Source organism: Aptenodytes patagonicus, chromosome 6, assembly GCF_965638725.1.
Source record: "Aptenodytes patagonicus chromosome 6, bAptPat1.pri.cur, whole genome shotgun sequence".
NCBI lineage: Eukaryota > Metazoa > Chordata > Aves > Sphenisciformes > Spheniscidae > Aptenodytes > Aptenodytes patagonicus.
The window spans coordinates 54,747,618-54,764,888 of NC_134954.1; the positions used below are offsets into that span (position 1 = coordinate 54,747,618).

Genomic DNA, 17,271 nt, shown 5'->3' on the forward strand with positions numbered 1-17,271 from the left:
TGGTAGGAAACGGTTCCCTGTCTTCAGATGCATTGATCAGACAAGAAGAGTGACATGCTGAGGAATGCCTCTCTGTGTTGTTTCTCAGCTGGGTGTACTGTAAATCGATACCTGACTCTGGGAGTTTGAGTGGCTGAAGCTTTCTGTCATCTAGTAGGGCTAGAACTAGCTTTCACACTGGGTCTGCTATTAGTGGAGTAAAGAGTTATGGGACAACAGTGACTAACCTTATCGTTTATCTTCAAACTGTTTAAGATATTGCCCTGGACACCCCATGCCAAAATACCAGAAGACATTATAACTCACTACTATAAACTAAAAATTACTATTTAGAAAAAGCATTCCAAAACACTTCAACCTCTATTACAACATTAAAAATTACAATTTAGAACAGCAAGAAGCAGTTCCAATCACAAAGACAAGAGTACTTTCAGTCATTAAAAAGACAAATGTGTGTTTTTGAATGAGAAGAATAGCTGAAAGTATTTTAATCACCAATCACAAATCCTTTAAAATGGGTTAACTGTTATTTCCCCATCAGAAAAGCTGAGGCTGAAAGAGATGTGGTTTGCCGTTCATCAGATCTGCCATTATTTGCTGTGGTCTTCACTACACCATGTTGCTTCTCCTATTAGAGTTCTTATCTTACAGGTGGATCCACATGAACAGGTTCACATGATACAGACCTTGTAATCTATCAGTTTCAATTGAAGATAGAATGCAAGATAGAAACCTTTAAAATTATTAAATATTTTATTACTTCATTAGCTTCATTAACATAGTTTAACTGCACATTTGATGTGCCCTGAATGATATTTATGGGAACTGCAGACCTCGAGCCTCTTTCCTTTTTATAGTACCTGTATTTGAGAATGGTTTCTTTGCAAAATAATCACTAAGTGTGCACTACAATTATATTTTTAACCACATAGCTTAGTACTGTATTTGATAAAGTAAATGTCGCTTGCTTTTTAGTAGATGATCTGGTCTTCAGGAAAGTACCAGAAGTGGCTCAGAATTTGAATGACTGAGTGTGTTGCTGCAAAATTTGTTATCATTTATGCTATTTTTAAGTATATATCTGTATTTCAGAAATTTCTGATTAATGGTTTTCCGTTTTTAAATATCACATGGTGTCCAGTGACATTCTGTTAGTTCTGCTATTTTTTAATGTTGTTGTCACCTGCAGTATACATTTTGTCTGTTTTCTCAGTACACTTAAGAGCATTAAGTTCATTAATTTTTAAATGTTCTGGGCTGCTAAACATTTAAAGTCTCTGCACATAATACATTCTTATTTATTTTAAAGAAGCACATTTCTCTAATTTTTCTTCTTGACTAACCATAGGATTAAAAACCCCAGAAAACTCCCAAATCCCAATGCTATAGTTCTATCACTAGATAGAACTATTATAGTCTATAATTCTATCACTTCTAGCTTTGACTGGATTATTTATTATATCTTTACACGCCTATATTAAAAAAAAAAATCCTGAACATTTATTGTAGAGTTAGAATATAAAATATTAAATGACTGGAAACTCACCAGCACCTCAAAAGAAAAAAAAAAAGGTGATATCTTAGCCTTTAAATACAAATCAGTGTGGCTAACAGGCTTCATTCAGTGGCTTTCAAACCACTGCTTCTGCAGAAATACTAATTCCCAGGCTCTGCCTTTCTTTGCAAATCTGAAGCTTTTTACAGTAAGGCATTGCTCAAAGGGTGTGGCAGATGCAGCAGATGCTGTTGCTGCTGCTTGTAGTTAACTGTTTAATAGCAAAAATGATTTCATTGCTTCTAGGAATATTCAAGATTTTTTTCCCCCCTTTATGCAACTGAAAATACCATGTAGGACCTTTTTAGATCTCAAAACAAGCTAAACACTGGAGAAAATAAATGAGAATAAAAAACCTGCTGAAATAAATCTTGAGAAATGAGTGGGGAATCTTTTATACACGAAGCCCAGTTCAGCTGGATCTCTTAAATCCAACTGTGACCATTTGGAATTATGCATTACAGCTTATTATTCTGAGGTACTGCCTTCTTTTTATGCCTAAACCCTTGTAATTACCAATATTATATTTTAATTCATGCTTTCTGTGCTAAGATGTTCCATGTCTATACGAAATGCTCTTACAAGCTATGAAGTATCTTTGTGAAACTCTAGGTGGACGCTAGTGCTCACCAAGCTTATCGATCTGAATTCAGGCTTCATGCAATTCACTAGATATCTTCTGGGAGTGAATGTAGGACCTTACTTCTGCCCAGCATCAGCTGTGTGGAATATCGCAAGGGCAGATATGGATGGATGAGGCAGGTAAATATGCCTGCGACCCATCCACACAGGAAGTCAACACACCTTTTAACGTCATCTAGATTTAACTCATTTTTAGCAATTCTTTCTGCGGGCTTGCCAGCTGGGTCACCCCACAACCAGCTTCCAGGCTGCTCCACAGAGAAACTGTGCAAGCAGAAAGCAAATCTGACCTTTAGCCTTGGTCTTAGCATTGCTTCAGTAAAACAATCGAGATGTAATCACAGGATTACAGTTGGCATGTTTGTGAATGGGAGCTGACCAAGAAAACTCATTCTGGTAAGTGGTATCATAACTAAACAGCAAATTAATGGATGGATTTTGATGACCTGATGGGGATGACCAGGTGGTCTCCTGATGCAGGAGTTGGGAGTAGTAAAAGCAAGAAGTTCTCTTTGACCATTTTGAGAAAAGCCTTGTGTGAGAGGCAGCTTAAATGACTCAGGCCAAACCCCAAAGATTAAGCTAAGAGTTACTAGGAAATTCAGAGAAGCAGTAATGGAGGAGTGTTTTAGTATTTTTACTTTTGGTTTTATCTCTTTTACTCTGTTCGGAGTAAAGCATAACTGTATCAAGGACTTCTGAAAAGTCTCTGTGTCGCTTGCTTCAAATGCTGCTTTTCTGAATCACATGCTTCAGCTGCTGCTTTTCTAAGTGGTGAGCTGCACACCACTGTCAGAGGTATGAAGCTTTGAGATGAATCTGTTAAGACACGGTGAGTGTGGGAATATGCACTGGTGCTGGGATTTTAGGATGGCTGCTGAACCATAGGTGCCATTTGTAGGAAAGGTAGTCTTTGCCTAGGAGATGTGCCAGAGAGACTTATCAAGGCAATGCGTAACCTATGGGGGGGTACATCACCTCAATTGCAAAAGAAGGCAGAGAGATGGGAACTAGCTCTGATGTGCTTGCTTGCTTGATTACTACCAGCAATAATTCTTAGATGTTAGTGCAAATTACTTTATCTAATACTCAATAGAGTAAATTAACTGTGCAGCTATACTACCTCTAGGGCACAAGGTGCCAGGGTTTGAGCACTGTCAGGTCTGAAGACTACTGCCACGTATAGCCATGCCTGGACACAAGATTGAGAGATGGTGGCCTCATGAATGTCCACTTAATGAGAACTTTCCAAAATGACATTGGACTAACATTGTTAATTCAAATTTTGTTGAAAATCAGTTCAAAACTAATCAGGAAATAAGTGAGAGTTGTTTACTTGTTTATTTTTGACCAGGTCTGTGTTTTGGAAGAAATTTCTTTACAGCAGTGATGTGAATTTTTTTATTCATTGTAAGAAATTTTGAGAGCTATCTGAATATATAAAATAGTTTATGAAGTTAAAGAAAGTTGTATCTGCAAGAACAGATACTAATTATTCTAGTGTAAAGAGAAATTGTTGATTTCCTAGTAATAAGCCATTTCTCACATATTATTAGCAAATTATTCATAAGTTGAAAGCAGCCTACTAAGAAATAGCAGAATCCTCTTACTGTTGGTAAAAATGATTGCTCGTTTATGAGTTCAGAATCACAAAACTGCAGAGGGACATGCAGGGAGAACTGTAGATGTGTGGCCTTAGCAGGATCAGAAGTGGCCAGTAAAAAAGGGTACGTTGCCTTGCCCACATAAACAGCAATAAAAATGCCACGTGTTTATAGGCATGTGTTATATGTTACGTGTTACGTGACATTAGCATATAGCATACAAATTATTTTGACAAACACTTGATTCACATGTAGCCCATGTTATTTGTTGCATCGCATAAAACCTAAGATAGGCTGATGGCTGCAGAAGGGGATGATGAACATAAGAGCTATACAGAAGTCATGCAGTGGCAATAGCGCTTCCTAGGCTGCAGAGTTGGTTTGCGGTTTGAGCATCTCCCATTCCTTGAGCACTCCCTCCTTTCAAAGACAATTTGTGAGATGGATCCCTCACTTTGGGTGCTGCACTGCACTGACTTAGCATATAATACCCTGCTCCTAAAACAGAGCAGTGAGGCTGTTACTGCCTCCTCTCCGCACCATGCACAAGCGTGTGCTGAAACATGCCTTGAGTGCACAGTGAGTGAAGGCAAGGGGATAAAGTATGAAAACTTGTTTCTAATATTTAATTGGAGAACCTCAATTCTTCTACCCTTCATATGGTGTCTGGGTTTCCTGTGCAGTACAAAAAATATCTACAAGTTTCTACAGTTTTGGGTTTTTTTGTCACTTCATAGCAGTCCCATCATTTTGCTTGCAAACCAGCAATTCTTTTGGTTTCCTTAATTACAGTTGATTTTTCCCCATTAGCTGTGTTAAGTATGTTCCTGTTGTCCCCACATCCAATTCCTTGACTCAGGGAAACCTCAAGAGTGAAATCAGTGGTTGCTGTTCTGTCTGTTTGCAAGAAAAATACACACATAACTAAAGCTGTCAGAAAGTTTTGAAAATGTAAATATTTTTGTCATTACGTCTTTAAGGCTTCTGGTTATGGTGTCAGATTGGCCCTCCATTGACCACATGAGATAGCAAGCACCAAAATCCTGTTAATGGGGTTAAGCAACCCACAAAGGTCATAATTTAGTAACTTTTTTTGAGTATGGATATGTCTTTGAGTTTGTTAGCTCTGTAAATTTGACATCATTCCAGGGTATGGAGCAATCTGTTTTCCATCAGCTTTTATTTCTTGTTTCCCAAGTGTGGTAATATGCCAAAACCAGAACTTACATCTTGTCTTAAATTCAATTTTACCTTAATGTAAAACTAGTCAGTAGCGTTATACTCTGCTCTGGTGAGACCCCACCTGGAGTACTGTGTCCAGCTCTGGAGCCCTCAGCATAAGAAAAACATGGACCTGTTGGAGCAGGTCCAGAGGGGGGCCACGAAAATGATCAGGGGGATGGAACACCTCTCCTATGAAGAAAGGCTGAGAGAGTTGGGGTTGTTCAGCCTAGAGAAGAGAAGGCTTCGGGGAGACCTTCTTGCAGCCTATCAGTACTTAAAGGGGGCTTATAAAAAAAGATTTTTTACACTGAGGGTGGTGAAACACTGGCACAGGTTGCCCAGAGAGGTGGTGGATGCCCCATCCCTGGAAACATTCAAGGTCAGGTTGGACGGGGCTCTGAGCAACCTGATTTAGTTGAAGGTGTCCCTGCCCACGGCAGGGGGGTTGGACTAGATGACCTTTAGAGGTCCCTTCCAACCCAAACTATTCTATGATTCTATGATTATATAATTTACACTGCATAGCCTACATTGCTTTGTTTATTTTCTTAACCGAAGAAAGGTGGTATTAAGTTTGCTAAGGTAAATGGAAACAGATGTTTCAGACATTGCTTGAGAAAATTAATGTTGAATTAGTAATGTAGGTTGCCAATAGAAGGGGTCCCTGCTCTGATCAAATGAAAGAAAGCAGAAAGATTGCTACTCTGTACTGCAGTCTTTTGCTGCACAGGATACACTGCAGGAACACAGTAAGCATGGAATTCATTCAGCTTGGTAGCAGTCCAGTAGTTCTAATCTATTAAATGTATTTGCTCAGGTGGAGTGGTAATGCAGATACATTGTGACTTGTCCCATTAAAATATTTTTTTTTCCTATGGAACTGCATAACTAATTTTGTTTTTTCATCTTTCTAAAATAGAAATGACTTGGTTGCAGTTAATGGAATTAAGCTAGCAAAGCAGTAAGCAGAAGCAAGCTATTTATTTTTAATCTAAAGCAAAGCATAGTAGCTATATTTTGGTTTAGAGATACATTAGTTAAATTTAAAAATGTAGTGAGAATAGCAATCTCAACAACACATACATATATATAACTAATAGTGATGAATAAAATGCTGTGTCCACATCATGTGGTCTTCTGATTTACTCTAACCAAGAAACAAGGATAGAACTAAGAATCTAGGTATTAGGGGGAAAAGAGGCTGCAGCTACACAAAAGTCTGCTTTGACTGCAGTGAACATCAGTTCCTAGTAGAGATAGCTCACAGGGAGCATTCTTGTTTCATGGGGGTTTTGCTTGGTTAGTTATTTTGTTTGGGGGAGGGCTGGCTTGTTTTATTTTGTTTTATTTTTCAAAACTGAGGCTTGTATTTTCTTCCTGAATTGAAGAAATTAATTGGGAGTGAAAACTATAACTAAACCCTCTTTTCCTATAGGTATTCCTAAATTTTTTCTTCTTGGCTATGAATACACCTGCGGCGATTTTCAACTGACTCTTCTCAAGTGCATTTATTAGATATAATAGAGAAAGAGCTCTAGGAGCAGGGATCAGAAGCCACGATTGCCTTCCCAAATGAAGGCTTACCATTAAGATGCCAGGTTCATGTTTTCTTATGGGCTTTCTTTCTATCCCATTAATCTTGATTTCATTCCTGCATAGTGATGGCAGAGCACTGCAAAGAGACATCAGATGGTCTGTTGCCCGTGGTAGTGTAAGAATTTTGCTGATTGATGGAAAATGTGGCTTTGAATTCCCTGGAGCTGATGAAGGATTTTAGCATAGATACTCATGTAATGAGATGTAAGCTAAGCAATTATACAACAGCGTGGATATCATAGACATATTTCTTATCTCTGTCTGTTCTGCTTTCTGGCTGTTGGGCAGCCCAGACTGAGGCACTAAACTGCCCTCTTAAATCACATAGCTACCCATGGCCGTTTGCTCTGTGGCAAACTAACTAGTCATCCTCTCCCCTCATCACTCCCCTTCTGTGACCTTTCATTGTGCCAATAACTTTGCTTGTGTATCAGCCTAGGTAATGGAAATATCTAGCTGCAAAGCATAGACTTTCACTTCAGGTAGTATATACTATTTGATTGCTTCCAACATTTCAGATAATTCATTTATAGCTCAGTGCATATGTATGTACCCTATTCTGACGTCTGCAGTATTAATGTTACCTGCCCTTTATTTAAAATTAATATGCATTAAATAAATATAGTTAGCCAAGTCCAAGTAATCTAATGCAAGCAAGTCCTTGTGCCCAGATCTGGATTATCCATGCCGAGAGGGAACATCAAGAAGATGGTGAAAAAAGATACGGGAGAATACTATTATCAGTCTGGTAACATGCGTGTTTCCTTTATAAAGCTGTCCATGAGAATTAAATTCAATTTTATATATGAGCTACAGGGAGTCATAAAAAGTTTTATAGTCCCAATATTCTAATCTGATTTCTGTCCTTCTGCCAAGTGTGTTGCTTTGGATATCCTACCTACCTTTGCTACCTGTAGTAGCCCTAAAATAGAGAAAACAGGCCAGATACAGGCTCGGTTCTGTGAAGAAAGGAACAGAGGTTTCTCCTTAGCTAAGGCCTTACATACAAAACTGCAGTAGTTGGCCATACCTTCCTTCCTCTCCTCCCACAAATCCACACTTTGAGGAAGGTAATTTATATTTATTCTGTATTCTGAAGACAAGAATCATAATGAGTAGTTGATGAATCAAAAATAATGAGAAATGGTGCCAATAAACAATGAGAAGTAATATAACATAGCGATTTGGGCCCTGTGAGTTTACACATAGATTCACTGATTAATCTTTATTTTGTAGCAGCTGTGGTCTGTTAGTTGTGCCTTGAACCAGCCAGATGATGTTCCCTGTGCATATCACTGATAACCTCGCTAATACCTAGTTAGTCTCTTTATAAAAATGAAGTTACCAATGTTACATCATTGCATCTAGAGCACTTCAAAATATTAATGCTACTGTTTACTACTCTGATGCTTTTTCAAAATAGTAAGTTGCATGATTTCTAATAGAACTGATTTGTTAGTTTATGCCAAAAGCAAAAACATAATGTGTGTCACAGGGCAAGGGCAAAGTGAAGGGCAAAGATTAAATTCTGCTTACACTAGCAGAATTCTCTTGCCCTAGTTTTCCCTTAGCAATCAGTTTCACAGTGCTGGAAAGTACAAGGAAAGAGCAGTCTGTACAGACATTTAAGGGTGCCTTCCTGAAATTCAAAGGGAGATTAACCAGGCAGTGAAAACAGTCTGGTTTTGTTTGCTGATTTCTTAGTATTTGATTCAATTTAGTGTAATTTTTATTTTCTATTAGTGGTGAGAGATGACTTATTTCTTACATCACTGAGTGTAACAAATCGCACTTTGTGATGTATATAATGAGGAGACCTGCGAGTCATTAATTCTGCAAGTAGTAATGCAAAAGAATGTGCAGTGTATTTGTTGAAAGATTCATGCACATTCCCTTTTGCACTCATCTTTCCACGTCATCTTGGATGCACATTCACATCCAGCAAACCAGAGCTGCACTACCTCAGATTGCATCATGTAGCAGTGTACAAATCTAGTCTCAATGGCCTTTCACCAAATTGAGAAATTGGAGAATACAAAAAAAAAAAAAGTGGGGTGGGGGAGGCATAAGTATTAATTCACCACTACTTCCACGGTATGCAAAGTTTTACCTGCAAAAGTAAAGACCATAAATTATTCTCTAGTTATTCTCTAGAGCATATTCTCTAGTTCATGCCTGTCACATATTTATCTGTGTGTGACATGACTAGGCCAACAGAAGAGCAAAAATACCATTCTGGTCTATTCACCATGTCTGTACGTTAGAAACATGTTCATGTCACTCAGCACCTGCAGTGTTAACCATAGAAGAAAATGAACATCTATGTAGTATGTTCTAGAAAACATGGCACATGGCACATTGCTATATGGTAAATCTGAGAAGCTATAGCTTTTTAAAGTTAATCATATTACTATGCTAATTGAGTAAAATTAAATGCTAGCTAATATTAAAAGTTACAATGCTGAGAATCTTGGCACCTGAAGGATGGAGGGAGAGGCTGGAAAAAGATTGGTTTTTAGAGATCAGGTTTGATTTCAGCATTCAGATATAAAGGTGATCATGGAAGACTTTATATAGGTGTTTATGCAGGTGAAAGTATAAAACTGAACCAGACCTGTTGTACCACAAGCATTGTTGGAACTGGTCTGTTCTGATCAAATTTCTAGCACATAGGGTCTAATGGAACTTCAACATCTCAACATTCGTTATATTCTGTGGTAAATGGAAGCTAAATTGTAATTCATGGGTGTTGCCACAGAAGATCAAACATCAAAGGATGTTGCAGTTTTAGATTTAAGCATATGGATAATATAAAGAAATTAGCTTGCTAAAGTTTTGGTATTTGCAGTACTGTAATTCTACATGTATGCTAAGGTGCTCCTGACCAAACTCTCCAGAAACTCTTGTCGCTATTTGTTATGAAGGCATGAAGAACATGAAAGCTAACAGTAAACCAGATACTTGTCAGGTTAGGAAATGATCTTCTTGTTCAAACCTGTCTCTTTTTCAGAGTTCTGTATCATCTACTTGACTTCTTCAAAGGCTAGTGTGCAACTGGTTTGGAATCACTGTTAGACAAGGCACCATCTCTCCATCTATTTGCCAACATGTCCCTTTATTCTGCCTAGAAAAATTATTTAGGTGAAATTTGAAGACTAGAAATTTGCAGAAACTCTGTGGATATTTGACAGCTTGAGTTATTCTCTAAATATGTGTAGATCTACAACTACACAAGGCGTACAGTAGATCACATCTATCGGGGAAGTGCTGAACCAATTGCATGTATATTGCCCAGATAGTCAGTGTGTGCATAGCTAATCCAGTGTAGTGCTGGATGCTTCAGACTTAATATGCATGGGCAGATCAACTGTGCATTGTGCAATTACACAGATGCAGCTGAATAACTTCAGACTTATTCTGCATGTGGTTCACAGATGGTCCATGCACACAGAGTATACTGAGTGTGCTCTGGAATTATCTGGCTTACAACAATGTATACTACAAAGTATATATGAATATATTTTGCCTGGGAAATCTCAGAAGAAACAGAATTATTCTGTTCTCAAATGTTCTGACTACCTTATTTTCCAAAATTTGAAGTATTTTGTCAGTCAAACACAATTGGAGATGAAGAAGGAAAAAAAATCTCATTCACTCCAGAAGGAGAGTAGGAAATAACGTAGTAAGAAATCTATATTTTGTGTATTCTTATATTCTTTCCTCTGTGGAATTTCCAGTGCTATGCTAAAGAAAAAGAAGTCGTCCATTTGGATCGTGTAAGCAATCTGTAGTTATTCAATTAATATTTAATAAATCACTTGATAGAAATCAGAAGGATATCAGTTGATTAACTGGCCTGGTATCAATTGTTATCCAACCCCTACACAGATAAGTGAGAATAAATTCATCGACTATAATAAAGGAAATACAAACCTTTCAGTTAACCACTGTGATATGACAGATGAAAGTAATTTGGGATTAAGAGTGTATTGAATTCTGTATGTATCTAATATTGACTTTTAAATTTGTAGAAGACTTCTATTTGCAATTCTGAAGACTCTTATAATCATGGAAATGCATGAAGAAAAGGAAAATGTTTCTGGAATATCATCCTCTAATCTGTTAAGTAGGGGATAAAAAGTATTTAATCTCTATAAAGTCTCCTGAAACATTTTATTAAGTACAGCCTACATAGATTTATATACATCTAAAGGTGTATATATGGCTAGCTCCATGTACATTTGACAGATGTGAGAACATTCTAGGATTGATTGTAGAAAAATAATGTAATGTTCCTTTCTCCAGAACAAACACAGGTATTAGAAAAGCCCACGGCATTTGCTGTTTTTAAACTCAGTATGTAAACACAGTAGCTGAATCAAATGTTTTTGTAACATAACTAATGGCTATGAAGCAGCTTGTTTCTGTGCACCTGCAGGCAAATCCTGCAGGCTTACCTCCTTGTTGTGCACGCCAGTTCAGGACACTCAGCTGAACTAAAAGATGATCCTGACAGAGCACCATAGGGTTTCAGAGCTTATCTTTGCTGACTGCTCGCTGGCTGTCCATTCCCTTCCTCTTCAAAACATGAGATTGCCCTTGCTACTGTCCAGCACCTCTCTCCCACTGCGCCACGGCTCGTTTGGCTTGCTGTGCCCTCGCTGGCCACCATGGCAGGGAACACCGAGTGCCGTGTAGAGTGGGGTTTTTGGACAATGAAGAGAATTTTCAAAGGAAAAATGTCACAGGGGAAAACCAACCTCCTGGGTCTCATGGGGAGGAGGAGAGGGAAAGGCAGACATGGCTGTGTAGCCTCATTTGCTGGTGCCCATGGGGATTACACCTATGCTGGGAGAGGCGAGGCGAGAGAGGAGAGGAGAGGCCTTCATCCCTTCCTTTGTCAAATAAGCTGAGCAGAGAAGAAAGCCTGCCCCTCTCTTGAGTATCTGCATCTCCCTGAAGCCCACAGAGCAAGTAGTATCCACCTACAGCTGTGGCTCCCGTAATATTTGAATAGTGGTTTAGTATGAGATCTGTTTCCCAAATTATGGTGCCACTTACGGGGCTCAGTTTGGGTATCAGCAAGGACAGTGGTGTGGCTAGTAGTTTTTTCTCTTTCTTTCCCACTATCCACAAGGTGTGACTGAACATTAAGAAATAATGTCAGCATGTACAAACTGTGCGTTTATAGCCCTTCAGTAGTTAAGAGACTGAAGAGTCAATTCCCAGAAGTAAACAGAACCACGAAATGGGGAGCTGGGGGATATCTGGAGAATGCTCTCTGTGTGGAGGAAGAGAAGATTTTAAATCCTTGTTGCTTGAGGTACACTTTCTTATATCCTTTTTTCCCCTAATGGAGAGAGAACAGGATGATTCCGATTCCTTTCAGGATTAGAAAGAAGGGGAGAGCTTTAGAGAATTGTTTTTGGCATGAGTCTGCAGTCTGCATGGGTCAAAACTTTGTGTTTTGGTAGGAGATTAGCTCCCTTTAATTTTTTACAGTGACAAATCCGCCACCTTGATTCTTTAGAAGCCATTCCTCTGATTGTGGGTGATGATTCTGTGTATCCAGGTGAAATATGTTTTTTTAATTTTTCTGAGAAATCACGAAAATTGGGGTTATAGAGCCCATAAGCACTTTGACCCCTCTTTCTTATTTTATCCACTATATACCACTACTCAATACATATGTGTAATTAAGATGTTTGTGCTCACCCTGGCGTTAATGATGTAGAGGATTTGGGGTTTATTACTTAATGTATTTTAGTGACCTTCTATTTAATTTCCCAAGTATGTTTTTCATTTCTCAGGTATGTTTTTCTTTCTTCTCCCTTTATTTCTCATCTAGTTTCTTATTCTCCTTATTGACTTTTCCTTAACAGAAAGTTTAACCCTATCTATATTTACTTCCCTTCCTACTCCTTTCTCAGTATTCTCTTCCTCCATCTACTTTTCTGTTTTCCTTTGTTTTCATCTCTGCATTTTTATACTGCTAATCTTCCAGTCTTCCTATTTTTTTCTTTTCACATTCTTCACTTTCTCCTCTAATTCTTCCTACATTCATTTATGGTCTCCTTTTGTTTCCATTTTTTGCTCTACTTTCCTCATCTTTTTCAGCTTCTTTCCATAATTCCTGGTTTTGTTTGTCACCTTTTCATTTGTTTTAATATGTTGCCCCCCAACCACCTCTTGTATTCTTACTTGTCTGTCATTCCATATCTCCAGCTTATGTCAATGAGTACTGACCTGCATTGACCCTGAAGTCTCCTGAAAGGCTGACTGATCATTTCACAGGGACCCCAGCAATGGGTGGAGACTGCAAATACCTCTTTACGTTCAGGAATGAGGGATATATGCGCCATTGTGTGCCCAAATACACATTTCATCTGTGTGTCTGATGTCATCAGAAGATTATTGAGCAGCATGAAAGACACCTGAGCCATCGTTTTAACAGGACTTCTTCCCCCCCGCCCCCCCCCCCCCCCAGTCAGGTTTATTTTCTCAGTTGCAAGATATAAATAAATATGTATGTTAGAATACTTCCAGAATTATCCAGTTACAGCTATTGAATAAAGGACCAGATATATAGTAACAGTTACATTGAAATTAAAATAGGCAATTGTTCTTCTTATTATCTAGAATAACTGCCCATACAAAAACTTACTTGGAACCACTACTTTACTACCTCATAATATGCGGAGTTGATTTTTATTTAACAGAAATTCTGACTCTACAGTGCTTGTTTTCTGATACTCTTGCTGAACTGTGCTATTTATAGTTACCAGTATAACCCGGATTGATTCCAGAGGAATCAATGAGGTGATTCTAAGATAATTAGAGTTACGAAGAAAGAATGTATCTGATTGTTCTTAAGTATTGTGCTTTTGCTTATTTGAAGTAAAAGACCATTATAGTCCTAGAGTTGAGAAATTATTGCGGTTTATACAACTAGCATAAGAACCATGCAAGTGCCTCTTACGAAGGTCAAATCACCAACTAAACCGCTTATTTTATTTTTCTTTACATAATTTTCAATATTGTGTATTTGAAAATTCCAACATAGCATAAACAAAAGCATTTAAAAATAAATGTCATATCTTTCTTACTTAGTGATCTTAACATGTTTGTTTGAATTTTATTTTCTGCTTTCTTTTAGTATTTTCCTATGCAGAAGAATAAATGGTAATTAAAATGTGCAGGATGAAAAGATGGAGCAGTCAGTGCTTGTACCACCAGGACCAGACAGCTTCCAATACTTCACTAGAGAGTCTCTTGCAGCTATTGAACAGCGCATTGCTGCAGAAAAAACTAAGAATTCTAAACAAGATCGTAAAGACAATGATGATGAAAATGGGCCAAAGCCAAACAGTGATTTGGAGGCAGGAAAAACACTTCCGTTTATATATGGCGACATACCTCCAGGAATGGTGTCTGAGCCCTTGGAAGACATGGACCCATATTACATCAATAAAAAAGTGAGTCTAATATCAATCCTGTTCATGTGCCGGCATTTGGAGTGCTTTATCATGTTCATTTCATTTCCATGCAGTGGGTAATATAGATTGTTACCTCAGTCTGTTAATTGGCAACCATGTAGGAAAATGTCGTTCTAATAATGTGGAAACAGTTGAGCATTGCTAAAAGGACTAGGTATACAACAAGAGCAGAAAATGTTTGATGCCAGTGATACATATACATTCTACCTTCCAGAAAGTTGATAAATAAATAGTTAATACCTTCTAGTTATAAAAAGTTGATTTAGCTAATGTTTTTGTTAAAGCACATTTACCCTCGTGTGCTCTTGGCACACTGGTCCTCCTGCTTTACATAAGGAGGAATTTTGCAGTAATATTATTTTTAACATTAATTAAATTGGCAATAAAAGTAACATTATGCCTGATTGTAAAATATGGTTGTACAATGGATGTAGCAGGGTATAAACAAATAGTGTGAAAATCTAGGTTTCTATTCACTGCTCTCTAAATCCTTAGCAAAGTGCCCATTGTCCTCTATGGTACAGGACAGAATCCATCATCCTTAATGGTTACTAACCTTTCATCTTTTTCTTTTAATTTACACCAAAATTTATTCCTTTGATATAATTGAATTTATAACAAAGGAACATTTGTATCACAGCTGAAACATAGTATGTTCTTTTATTATAAGCAATATATAATACCTATACAAATGTGTGTATACGTATACATAATAGGTGACATACTTTGCAAACTTCAAAAAAGTGACGATATATTGAAACCGAGGACGCCAACACACCACACTTTCTCTAAGGTTCTTCAGATTTAAAACTGACAGCATGAACCAATGCATAGCACACTTTGTTCACAGAAACCCGCTTTGACAGTAAATTCTTAGGAAATTTATGGAATCAATAGAGGAACACATGGATAAGCAGAAAATATTGTAAAGAGAGCGTAAAGCTGATTTTAAATTTTCTGGTGGAACTGGCCTTGAACAACTCTGGAATACTTTCAGGATGATTCTGTTGCACAGCCCATATAAAGCAGAAAAGGTTTACGGTTTATAGTGATAGCTAGCTTGGATGTTACTTTAATTATTAGATACTGTGATTATGAAAACTCTATAAATATCAAGACAGGAGTTATTTTGATTTTCACAAAGTGCTGTGTTCTAAGTCTCTTAGCTTGCTAGATTTCATGTGATTTATAGTCAAATCAGCCGTACAGTGAAAACAGATACATGCTAGGTATGACCTTCAGGTACGCTTCTAGAGCCCTTAGAAATGGAAGAACCTTTCAGTCCCTTCACAGACGGAGCTGAAAACTTACTGCATCAGCCAGGTCTGATGATAAAGTTGCAAGAAATGGAGGGAAACCAGCTGAACATATTCAGCCAAGCTTCTGTACTATTTGAAAGGAAGAATCTTTTTATTTGCACGCTAAATAACTTTTACAGGCAAGTCACATACCTGCTGGGATTCTCTTCTTTATGCTAAAGTCTACACATCCTCTCTATGCACGTGCTTTAATCTTCTACAGGACAGGAACAGAAACAGCCCTGTCAGTCAAAGACAAGACAAAAATTTCTCATCCACTACAATTCGCTCTGTTTTTTCTTCCTTCCGTAGGAGGAAAATAGACTTTCCAAACAGAAATCCAACATCTATTTAAATTTTACATCAGTAATTTGATTTTAAAATATCTAATTTCTAGATTTTCTTATCTAGCTGTATGTGAATTCTGGAAGGACTTTTATCCTGTTTCACTTGTCTTTTGAGAGTATTGTAGCAGTTGATGCTCCTGCAACTCTCAGAACGAGGAATAGTTTGAGAAAAGCCTGAAACAGAAGTGAACATCCCCAGGAAGACATGAAGGACTCTTAATGCTCAGTGCATTTGCCTCTGTACCGTAAACATTTCGGCTTTCTCTTTATCCCTCTCTGAATTCCACCTTGTAAAGCCAAGGAGTCAATCAGCACATGCTATCCCAGTGTAACAGTCTGACAACTGCTGCACGATGGTTAGAGATTTTATATTTCTACCTGGGGAAGCATCTATCTGAAATGATATGGATCTAATGAAAAACACTAGAATGAAGGAAAACACTTATTTGCAAGAAAGGGTTAGGACAAGTGTATGGATTACCAGATGCCACTGTTGCTCCAGACCTCTATTAAGATCTCTGCATAAACTATACCTGATTTTTTGACAGAAACCATATCCGTTTGGCTTCCAAACTTCCAAATAGGGAATAGAAATGGTTACCTACAGCACTGATCAAATGATACTAATGAACATGGTCACAGTGTTTATTCAGGAAACCTGTACAAGAATTTTAGGAATATCTTTTTTATTCCAAATTTGGGTCATGAGTGAAATCATCCATCATTTGCCTCATATGCAAGTATTGCATCCCACTTGCTAAGGGGTTTTTTCCTATTTTTGTAGCAAGACTGAATAAGTTCACTGTATTTTTGCATGCACTGAATGTTGAAACATCATCTAGAGTGTTTTACATTTCATCTTTGGGACTTTTTTCTAAGCAATATGTTTGTGCATGCCATGATTTGATACAGTTTAATACAGAATAAGGCAGGAATAAATAAATGTGTTGAGCTGGTGTGAGCGCCTTAATTTGTGGATAAGGTAGCCCTGAGATGAAAAGTTAAAAATGGGAAAACCTGTTAAGAGAAACAAAAACAGATAGGTGTGCTAGTTTTATGGTTTTGTAACTGTGCTTCTACACAAAACCTACAACCAAAGAGGACATATTCATGCCCAATATTAATCTGAAGTTGAAAGGAAAAGGAAAAAATTGACAACCGCTGTTTGACAACAGAACAGCCCATTATAGCAAATTTACACACCTGATAGTATTACTGATTTACACTGTATCACAGATAACCTGAATGCCAGCAACTGTACACTTGGAACATAATTCTTTTATTATAATATAATACAATACCTGTTCTTATATTCTTATGATTTTATTATAATGAAATGCTGCTGACTCTGGTGGTCAATAATGCTGGTCTTTAGAACTGTGAAGTTTAGCATCCTAAATGGTTGCAATGGTCTTTTTTTTTTTTTTTTAATCCAAAATTGAGTAAAAATGAACTTGGACTTTACCCATTTTTTGCATTCCACTTCTGTGTAAGAGCAAATCTGTGTGT

The 17,271-nt window shown here is 37.6% G+C and overlaps 1 protein-coding gene across 9 annotated transcripts in view; it reads left to right on the forward strand.

Moving 5' to 3' along the window:
- LOC143162392 (sodium channel protein type 1 subunit alpha) overlaps positions 1-17,271 on the forward strand; it is a 105,198-nt gene that overhangs the window by 20,560 nt on the left and 67,367 nt on the right. For all 9 annotated transcript variants that reach the window (XM_076342696.1, XM_076342694.1, XM_076342698.1 and 6 more), the window contains one exon: positions 13,778-14,096. In XM_076342696.1, the coding sequence (XP_076198811.1) occupies positions 13,830-14,096 (267 nt within the window). In that variant the 5' untranslated portion in view covers positions 13,778-13,829. The remainder of the gene's footprint in view (positions 1-13,777; positions 14,097-17,271) is intronic.